Raw genomic sequence first — 10,868 nt, forward strand, 5'->3', positions numbered from 1 at the left:
TTTGCATGAACTAAAGTTCTTGAAGATCATCAGGAATTGCTGAGTTTTGGGGACTTCCGCACAAAGTGTACGATGCCACAGCCATCCCAAGAGTCAGTAGGGAAATGGTCCAGGAGCCTGGAGTCCTCCGGGAACCAGGCTGGGGCTCTCAGCACTTACAGCACACCTGGGCTGAGGCTGCAGGCACTTACAAAGCCAATGCCACAAAACTTCAGCACTTTTCAAATTTCCCCAGGGACACTTCACTAAGATAAATTCTCCTTGCAAAGCTGAAGGGAATGATTTGAAAAAACAACAGAATCTTGTGCTCGGGAAATCAACTACCTTGGCTTCTCACTGATGCCCTCAATTTATTGACATGACAAAGATATAGCATGAGAAGTAAATTTACTTCATATTATCTACTGGCAGTATAGCTCAAAAGATGCATTTTGAGGCAGCAGAAAGAATTTTATTCTCCAAAGCCTTGTAATTCAACCCTGCTGAAGCTGCCCTCTACACAAACCGGCGACGACACATCTTTTCAACGTCTAGGGTCAAAATTATTTTTAAAAGCACTGCAGGTAATTGCCATTGCTGCCATTCCAAACCACTGGCGTTTCCACTATTTTACCATCACTGGTGTAACCCTACAAGTGTCAACAGCAAACGTGGGCTGCTTCTGCAGTTATTGAATTAATGGAAATAATACATTTCACATCAAAGAGCTCACGCATATCAATGGCCATGAGCAGATCTACATGAGATGTTCTATGTTTCCAAGGTTTGTTATATACTAAAACATCTGGGTACCTTCTAAAATAATTGGTCTGCAGGGTGCAGATTTTATCAATCTTTTTCACTGGAGTGGACTTGCCACAAGAGTCTTTGAAACAACAGTAGAAAAAAAAAAAATTGCTGAACGTACTTCTCCTGAAGAATTTCAGAAAGATCAAATTAGGCCAAACCCACTAATCTCAGTTTCAGTGGCGTCCCTCTTTAGCAGGGGTCCCTCTAGCAGGGTCCCTCTTTTAAAAGAAAAAGGAAATTAAAATTGAAAAACAGCACTGGGGAAAAGTTAAGCGTGTACTTCAAACTCACACATGCCAGGAAATTTAGAGTTAAAGGTGAAACTCCACCCTGAAGAGCTCTATACTTGAGATATTTCAGTGCACAAACATAACGTGTTCTGAAATACAAAGACCCAGTAGGGTGCACTAGGTATGGAGTTTCAGCCTTCACTCCAAATTTCCTGACTTTTTGGAGGTTTATTAGAGTTTCATACCTCAAACGTTTCAGTCCTCCAAGAAGTTTCCTCAGTGCAGCTCACCCTGATCCTTTTGGAAGCCGAGAACAAGCACTCCAATGGTGTAGCCACCCATCCACTATTAATGAACCTGAAAACACTTTCTTGCAAATTTAGGTTAATTTGGAGTGCTGAAATTATGTGCAAACTAGGTAGTTTCAGTTGAGTTACCTGGAGCAACTCCAAAACTGCAAATCTACTGAGAACAAAATTGAAGGACAGGATTTGACTGACCCCAGCAGTGCAAGTGCTCCCAGTCTTCTTCCAGTGCGTGTGGGTCCTGTAAACTCCACTTCAGCCACGGCTGCAATCAAGCAAAGGCAGAATTGCTTTTGACAGCAGTGGTTTGTATTCCTGGTCTAAACACTTGACCAAGTTGTGGGGTGGGGATACATCCACCCTACTTCTCAATGAATCTGGCCCTAATGGATTGGAAACGACTACGGCTATCAGCATCACGCTTTTTGACAATGAAGCTTTTATGAACATATTACAAATATTGAAGCGGTTCCAGCGTATCTCCATAATCCTAAAAGATCTGCTGTGAGGCTCTGCATCATTGCATTTCCTGAAAGCTCCAAGGAAATGATTACCAGCAACTCTCTGCAGCCCCTCTGATCACTCACACTCTTCACCCTTCTCAAATACGCACAGAGAGAAAATGTCAGGACTTTATATGACTATTTCCATGGGTGTCTCAACATATAGATAATGGAGAAGACATCACATGTACTTTGAAATTGGCCTCACCAGTCACTCTGCACAAGGATATCTCAGTGGCAGAGAGGTGCAAAAGTGATGGGACAGCTCCACCCTGTCCTGCTCCTGGGGTGTTTGAGGGACAATTGATTCTTCTCACTGCAGTTAAGAGAAGATAAATGGAGACATCCACTTCTTGGGTTTCTGCTCGCCCCAAACCGGGCAGAGGAGAGAGCCTGCACTGAAGGGATGATCTGCCTTGGGGAAAGAAGGAAGACAGAATAGGGAGGAGGCAGACAGGGACTTAAAACATCAGGAACTGGTGCCAAAGAAGTTCAAACAAGGGCCAATAGACAGACTGTGCTTCATACTGTTGCCTACATATCTGCCTCTGCATTCTTTCTCCTTCAGTCTTTTCCAAGACCTTCCTCTTTTCCCTCACCTTTCCATTTAGTTAATCCCCTCCTCACTCACTTCCAGCTATCACATTTAAACATACACACATACCCAAATCCCCTGACATACATTCCTTCTCATACCCCTGAAATCCCCTAAGAGGCAAACAAACTGAAAGCAACAAGACTACAAAAAAATCACAAGGAATGATTTCTTGGGAATTTTTTTTTTTTATTTTTTTTTTTTTACCAGACCAATTGACTAATTTGGGGAGAAAAAAAGGACAAGTTTTCAAGCTCATAAACCCTTCTATGTATTATTCTTATCTTTTTTTCCTGACATTATTAATTGGCTTAAGAAAAGACACCCCCCCATGCTGCTGAAACCTGCCTTACTTGTAAGCTTCAGCTCTGCCAGCTACTTCAAGAACATCATTGCTCTGAAAATCTCGCACTGGCACAGTATTACCTGTTTTCTTCTGTTCAGAACTTGCATCTCTTTTCCCAGTCTTTCCATTACATCTACTAAAGCCGCAGGCAAGTCCTCTGTGGCATAAAGGTATTTTTCTACCCAAAAATAGAAACTACTTATAGAAACTGCTATTTTCTGAGTTATCACACTTTTGGGTTGTCTTTCTCCTCCTGCATTAAGTTCACAGATATCGAGCAAAGGCAGAGCTGCTAGACCAGTATTCATGCCTCTGCTCACATCGACATTTTCAGCTGAGACTATATAAAGAAAATTCACCTTCTCCTTCTCACCCCTTCTCTTGAACCCTGCGAACCCACTATGTGAAGGCACCAGTAATGTCGAGGGTTTGAAGTGCGACTGCACAGAGCAAACTCCCCCAGGACACAGCACAAGTCAGCAGCATCTCTAAAAAAATTCCACTGGCAGCAACAGCGAAGTAATCGTTAGAGGAAAAACAAAAACACCCAACTGAAGTACTGTTTGCCCAAGTCCAGCAATCCACGTGAGAGGCAAAGACAAATGCACTGTGTTCACGGATGCTGTAAATGGAGCATGCTGGAGGTGGCTGCTCTGCGTTTCCCCAAAGGGCAGCTGTTGCTTGCAAGAACTGGACTTAAATTCCTATCAGAAAAGAAGTCTGAAAGATAGGATGGGAACTGCAAATCTGTATACAGTATTTGTATCTGAATTTGTATCTGAATACAAATAAGTATTGCACCCGGTTAATCTTGCCACAGAAATAACCTGCGCTTTGCATCTTTCTCTGTGACCTCCTGAATTTATAGAAGGTTTCAGCTGCTGCTAATTAAAAAAAAAAAAAAAAGAAATATCCAGACTGTTGTGAAAACTGTGGTTAATGCAAAGCCCCGCAGTGCTTGAAAGAGGCATGTTGGACATAATCAAACTGGGTCCGTGTGTGAGGTGGTATAATTCAAATTGATCACCAAAGAGACTAAAACAGCTTATAGACACTGCTACGTGTCAGAACATGGGAGGGGACAAGCTCCACCTTGTTTGATTAAACAGAGGCTGGGGCGGGGGCGGAGAGCGTCCGTGGGGCAGCTGGTCCTGGAGGATGCAGTGCCACAGAGCAGCGAGGGGCAAATTCGGTCCTTGCCAAATGTGCAGCGCGCTTGCAAATCTTCCACGTGGGTGGGGCTCCAGAGCCAAATGGGTCTGCATTAGCACTGGAGAGTATAGGAACACTTTAATCTATTGTCTCCCACAAGGATTCTTAATGATCTCTGATAGTTTACTCCATAGAGTTTATAGGCTCTCTTCATTCCAAGCATCCTGCAGTTTGACCTGACAGTGATCTTTTTACATAATGGGTAAGGTCCATGAGTCTTGGGGAAAAAACGTTTCTTGAAAAAAGCTGTTGGAAAAGATGAGTGTGGGTCAAGCTAAATCCAGCAAACTCCTACTGCTTCTACGGTATGCAATTGTATACGTAGAAATAGTTCCTTTAGTACTGAAGTCCTGTCTATATCAGAATTCAATACTAGACTTATAAATGTCAGTTGCTAGCATGGGAACAGATGCAACTCCTCCCAGCTGATTAACATCCCTGACATCTGGAATAGAGGACAGAATAAACAGAAAGAAACAAGGATTTCCTGTTGGGACTTGGCTTTTGGGTGACAACTACCAAGATACAACAACTCTGCCCTTGAGAGCGTTACCTCTCCACCTTCTAAACAGCCCTGGGGCTGGCAATTAAAGAACTGGACATTGAACGCCAAATCCCTAGACAAAAACTTGGGTATTTGCTATATGTCTGACTGATACCTGTGTGAATGCAGGAATCCTTGATGTCAAGAGCTGCACAATGGTCTCTTCGAGGCAGGGGATTAAGTTCTCAAGCTTCCTGAATTGAAGAGCTTTGATGAATTTCTTCTGTTCTTTTTAGTGTTTAGGATTAGGTAAAATTAGTCCTTTATTTGGAATCAAGAAGTGTTTCTTACAACTCTCCTAGCTCCTAGAAAAGGGCATTAAGTCTGCCTCCCTCCTCCAAAGCACATTGACCATCTTGTGCAAAGAAGCCTCATGAAAAGATTTCCAGTGGAGGAGAGGGAAAAAAAAATAAGAGGCTGATCTGATCAGAAACTCCCTGGAGGAGCCCTGAAGCGCAGCCACAGCCCAGTTACCCGTACAAGGCTGACCTAGGCCAGGGATTAGCCAGCCACCTCCGTCTTCTAATGCTACTGCTGCAGTCAACATGGCACCGCACGGGTGCTCTTCATACGAGGCTCTGCCATACCCATTGCTGCTCAAAAACCCTACGGAAATTTCTACAAATTGTTCAAACCTGTGTTCAGAGTCTAATTTACGTATACCTGGAAGGTGCAGATGCTCTTGATCTTGAGTGAGCTACGTGACGTAACGCCAACCTTTGCTGAACTGCACAAGACAAGGGTTGGAAAAGGCCACGGAAAAGGGTGGGATCAGTAGGTCACTGGACTCCAGCTCGTCAGTTCAGTGTCACCTTGAGTCTGCAGGCCGGTGCTGCAAATAGACTCTGGAGCTTGTAGGGCTCATCCCAACCCCTTGTGTAGGCAGAACAGAAGGGCTGTGGGAGCCTTCGGGGCACACGTGGATGTTGAGAAAGCCTGTCCCAGGGTCAGTTATTCTGAGGGGATTTCCAGCAAGCATTCAGTAGACTGTATGAATCGAGGGAGTTTGAAGAGACTCCAGCAGCTTTTACTGTTTCAGAAATTTATTTCATCAGCATTTTCCCAAGAAGGCATCAAGGGGAATGCTTTCTTATCTGTCCATGCGATCCTGTGGTGAAGCCTGATGTGCAAGCCCAAGACTACATAAAAGAAATGGCTCAGTTAACCATAGCATGGTGCAAGAATTTGCCACATCAAATGGCACTTAAAGAGCATGATTTCCTATGATCCCTTGCTGTTTGTTTCAAGTTTTTTGAAAAGGAGCCATGGTAGGTGTCATGAGCTCAAAAGTCTTCCCTATTTTGTAACCAGCAATATCCCAAACAACACAAGGAATGTGTCCTTCTGGCAAGTGTGTTTATCCTCACTCCTTCCCTTTGTATTGGGCCAAACTGTATGATCTTAGCGTGTTCAAACTTCCCAGAATTGCAGAAAAGCTGAACAACATTTGCAAATCTTGTGCTGAGACTAAATACATTTTGTCCCACTCTAATGAAACTAATAAAAAGAAGGGAGGCGGATATTCTTGGATAAAGCCTGCTGCGTGGCTAATGATAACCAGTCCTTTCTTTTTTCCCTGTAGGCTATTAAAAAAAGAGGAGAGATGATCTAGTTGGTATCACAATGTTTACAGCTTTTCTGCTGAGCAGCTCTGAGAGCAGAGTCCCCATCCATCAGTGCTGTCCCTTTGGCAAACTTCTTTATGGATATGTCACTATCCTTAAATCTCTATGCACCAGTATTCCCAACACCTGACTACAGCACAGAATCTCAGCAATTCGGAGGAAAATATTTTTGGAGAGGTGCCAGAACGAGAGGTTGGAAACAACAACAACAAAAAAACCACCAGCTCTACTACTGGGATCAGCTCTGAAGTTGCACAGTTGCACCACAACAGTGACTGAAGGACACCATCGAAGCACCTGAGCACTTTGTCCAAGGTGCCAAAAGGATCACAAGAAACTTAGAATGCAGATTGGAGGTGGCTTGAAATTGTTCCAGTGACATCACATAGTCAAGAAGCTTAGTCAAGAAGCATCCACAGATTTTTTTGTAACAAGACTCAGCAACTTTGTCCCAGGATGGATGGTTGACAGACTGTGACCGAGACAGCCAGAAGAAGAAAAGTGACTGGAAACGGATACATCTTCTTTTGGGGATGAAGAGGCACTGAAGAGGGTTCCTGTTTATAACAGCATTAATCAAGCTTTAGCACTTTTTCGTTGGTTCCAAAGGACAAAAGTATTTCAGGAATAAACTTTGCACAGCGAACAGCTGGCTACAACTGCTGACACGGAGGATGTAGAAGGAACAAACCCAGTAGTGTCTGAAGGCCCCTCCCAGTACCAAGGAAGAGTCTTTACAGCACAAAGCTCAGGAAACTTATTGGTACCATTTAATCTGTTTTCCCCCTTTCCTCACCAGACAGAAGCCTCTTTTCCCTTTCTCCTGCTATTGTTAGACTGAACTTTGGCAGAGGAAATACCTGGAATTAGACGGGAGCTCTGAGTGGCTGTGGACACGTCTTCATTGATGTGGTGCAAGGCCTGCTCTGGAGGGGACCAAGGACTCTTGGCTGATGAAAGTGATGACAAGAGGGGCTGGTGATGCAAAATGGGCCCAGATGGTGCCAACTGAGTCACTAATTGGCACGGAATCTCTCCCAGAGGATGATGCTGAGGGCAATACCAAAGCCAAACATAGGGTTTGAATCTCAGACTTTTAGTCAATGAAGGCTTTGCTGCCAAAGCCACTGCCCTAAACCTGTATTTGTTAGTCTGAATACTCAGAGCAGTGTTCAGCCTCGCAAACCTCATTGACAAGTCCACAGCCCTAATTGCTGTATTTTGCCATACTGAGTGCAAACACCTATCCCAGGGGGAGGATGAGCTCAGCCACCAAATAAAGGCTCCAGAGAGATGGAGTATTTTCTGCCCTCCTGGGTTTCCCTGCAAATGACCAATGCTGCATTACAATGTCTGTGCAAAGACAAAGAAATTAAATCTAACTGTTGTAAAAAAATCTGTGGAGGATCAATGGATTTTCTCACGCTCTACACTACGGAAGAGGACCTCCAGGCCTCCCTCACTGACCTACATGTGTCAGTCAACAGGAGGTTCTTCCCAAGCCAAAATTAACATATAGAAGACCCGTGAGCTCAATGGTATGAAATGCAAACCTTACAGACAGGTTCAGAAAGGTTGTTGTCTCCAAAACGAACACACACAACTGCATATGAAAAGCAACTATGTTGTGTTAAGGTACCTTCAGAGTCTGGAACTCAATTTCTTGCTTGGGCTTGTGCAAGTACAGTCTCTGCAGCAAAAAGACTTCATTTGAAATAGAAACATCTCTGTGCATCAGAATAACATTAAGTCACAGTCTTAAATCTGTCAAATAAAATTTACAAGGCTTTTCTTGTTTCATTTTGTGTGGGTATTATGCCGATCACAGAACAAGTGATAAAAGGGTACTATCAGATTAAAAATAATGTATTTTTCTAAAAATTGTCATAGCTGTTATAACTAACACCTGGAGTTCTCAGAACTACAGTGTTAAAACAATCCAATTTGCATTATGCCTTTGATGATATTTGCTTAGTTGTGCTCCTTTCCAGTTGAACCGTATGAAAAGATTGGTATTTTCCCTTTCAATATTTGCAATCATTCGTATGTAAAGTATTCCCTCATTTGAGCTGTGCTCACTGGTGACTGAAGTCAAGCTGAGCTATAAGGATTTTTAAAAAACAACCTCACTGGAGTAAAAAAAAAAAAAATAGGGAAAGGAAGCATTTCTTTGCAGCTTAATTATGTGTATTTAAAGCTCCAGTAGAGCTGATAATGTTGTTTAAAACTTCTCTCTACTAAGGAAGTTACAAATATAGCCTGAATTGCTGTAATAGAAGGAACTCCAGAACAGCTCATACTTTCCTTCTTAGCCTGAACTTTAGTGTTGACAACACAGGGTGTTCTGACCATCTAGAGGTTTTCCCCTATGACTCCATGAATTGCTCTAAAAAAAACTGTAACATGGGATACAGACAAAAGCATTTCAGCTTTAACCTTCATCTTCTGTGTGTTTATATTTCTAACTCACTCACGGCGAACACTTTTTTTACTTAAACGTACTAACTCTTATGCGAAGATGACCGAAAGCAAGTTGGAGTAATTGTAGGTACACGGGATTGAACTGATGCAGGTTATTCAAGAACACCCCTCTTCAAACTACACCACAAGGAATCCTTTAGCTGAGGATCTCAGGATTTTATAAACTCACATCCACCCACAGGAAGTGCCCCTGCCATTTACAATGAAGTGGCATTACCACCATCTTCATATATAAATAAAGGGATGCAGAAGAGATCAATTACCTACCCAATGTGTGCAACAGCACTGCCAGCAACCTGGTGCCCACCTCCCTCCTCATAACCAACAGACTTGGTTGCCCCTCCACAGCAGTGATTACAGAAAGCTATGCTCATAGCATTAAGAACACAGAATAACCTACCTACCTACCTTCAAAGAAGTCCTACAGAATTAAAATCTGCCTAAGTATTTATGTTCTGTTCCATGCCCAGGGGGCTCTTCCCTCTCCAAATACATATGAGCTTTCTATGACATCCAATCCCCACTCCCAAGAGTCTGTGGTTAAAATAAACTGTGCAATTTTAAAATACACTGCTCGTAACCAATGGGTCTCCCGAAGCTGGCTGCTTCTGTCTTCAGCACTAACTTTCTTTCGCCTAGCTGGAGAATACTACTTCAGTGGTAAGACGTTGTTGAGACCATTACTGAGATTGCATTTGGATAATTGTAATGTGAGCCAAATACTAAGAAAAAAATAAATTAATTACAAACTCCAAAGCCCATAATGGCAACAACACGAGGATTCCACAGCCAGTAGGCTGATCAGTACTTAGACAGATATTTATCAATATGACCATAAAAAGCTTGTTTAAGAAATTGCCTACCTGTAAGGAGAATAGGGGTCAAAGCACGTCTTGGTGACTTCTGTTATCTCTGGGTTACAGCATTCCCCACCATCGAAGTTGTATCTCTCATAATTACAATCCATGTCGCACACACCATTCTGCTTCTTCTTGTTGAAAAGCGTGTGGCGCACGTGTCGGCAGTCTCCGCCGTCATACCCAGTCAAGGTGTGGTTGCACTCAGGATCACAGTTCTCGTCCCCGATTTTGCTGATATCACAGTTGGCCAGGATGAGGCGGTGGCGAAGGGAAGAGTTCTTCACCTCCAGCACCTCCAGCTCCCAGGTGATGTTGTAGCGGCTGAAAGCCTCATTTAAATGCTGATGCTGGAACTCAATCTGCTGCCGGCTGACAGTGGGGTTCTGGTGCTTGTCGTCATAGAGATTTACCACACGATAGCGAACGATTTTGTTGCGGCGGAAGCTGGGGAGCTTGTTGTAACTGGCAATCACGTCTGTGTTGTCACAGACCGTCTGTCCGCAGAGAGGAGGGTCTAGGCTGGTATCCAGCAAATAGCCATGATGATAGCTGAACTTGCTCTGAGGACTGCTGCCATCCTTCATGGGAGACCAGGTGTTTTTCACATTCAGTAAACTGTCTTGAAGAACTAGCTGAGGTAGAGGCGTGTCTTGTCTGTGAATTGCCTGGCCCATGTCCAACAAGATTTCCTTCTGAGACCGGGCTGTCTTCCAGAGGCTGAAGTGCTCTATGTAACCCCGATAGTTCTGGTTCAGGGCATTTCCTCCAACCATAAGCACCTTGCACTTCAAGGTCAGAAGACTGAAGATGCTGCCCACTTGCTCTCCACTCGTGGCCACCTGGGCACCGTTCACATAGAGTTTCATCAGGTGCCCATCATACGTGGCAGCCAGATGCACCCACTGGTTGGGGAGGTAGCTGCGATGTGCTGCAATGGTGGTTACTTTGCGAGCACGGTCCGTCTTCAGAGAGAAGAAATAGCGGGGGTCTCTATTCCCCTGGTCACTGACGGTGTTAATCCCCAGGACCCATCCTCGGTCACGGGAGGTGTAAGAACATTTGTCATACAGTCCTATGTGCCCCCAAAAAAGAAATAGGAATAAATAAGGATGACAAAATACAGAAATTAGTCTTTAAATTGTATGTCTCTGTATATGCCTATACACACATTCACCAACATGTGTTAAAAAGTTAGCATATAAGAAAGACATTAAATCACTGAGCGCATGATTGTGGGAAGTCATGTTAAGAGTTGCTATTGAAGGTCAAGATTTGCTAGTGGTGTGTACAAGTGGGACTCCCCTTCCCTGACCAAAACTCTCTTGAAAATTCCTATAAGCAAAATGTTATACCGTGCGTTTGATTCTTACTTTCGCTC

The 10,868-nt window shown here is 43.6% G+C and overlaps 1 protein-coding gene across 1 annotated transcript in view; it reads right to left on the reverse strand.

Annotated features, from left to right (window-relative positions):
• Positions 1-10,621, reverse strand: part of PAPPA (pregnancy-associated plasma protein A, pappalysin 1) — a gene marked incomplete at its 5' end in the record, with an annotated part of 150,569 nt that extends 139,948 nt beyond the window's left edge. The window contains one exon of the mRNA XM_010086512.1: positions 9,494-10,621. Coding sequence (XP_010084814.1) covers positions 9,494-10,621 — 1,128 coding nt within the window. The remainder of the gene's footprint in view (positions 1-9,493) is intronic.
• Between the last annotated feature and the right edge of the window lie 247 nt (positions 10,622-10,868).

Source organism: Pterocles gutturalis, unplaced genomic scaffold (assembly GCF_000699245.1).
Source record: "Pterocles gutturalis isolate BGI_N339 unplaced genomic scaffold, ASM69924v1 scaffold6356, whole genome shotgun sequence".
NCBI lineage: Eukaryota > Metazoa > Chordata > Aves > Pterocliformes > Pteroclidae > Pterocles > Pterocles gutturalis.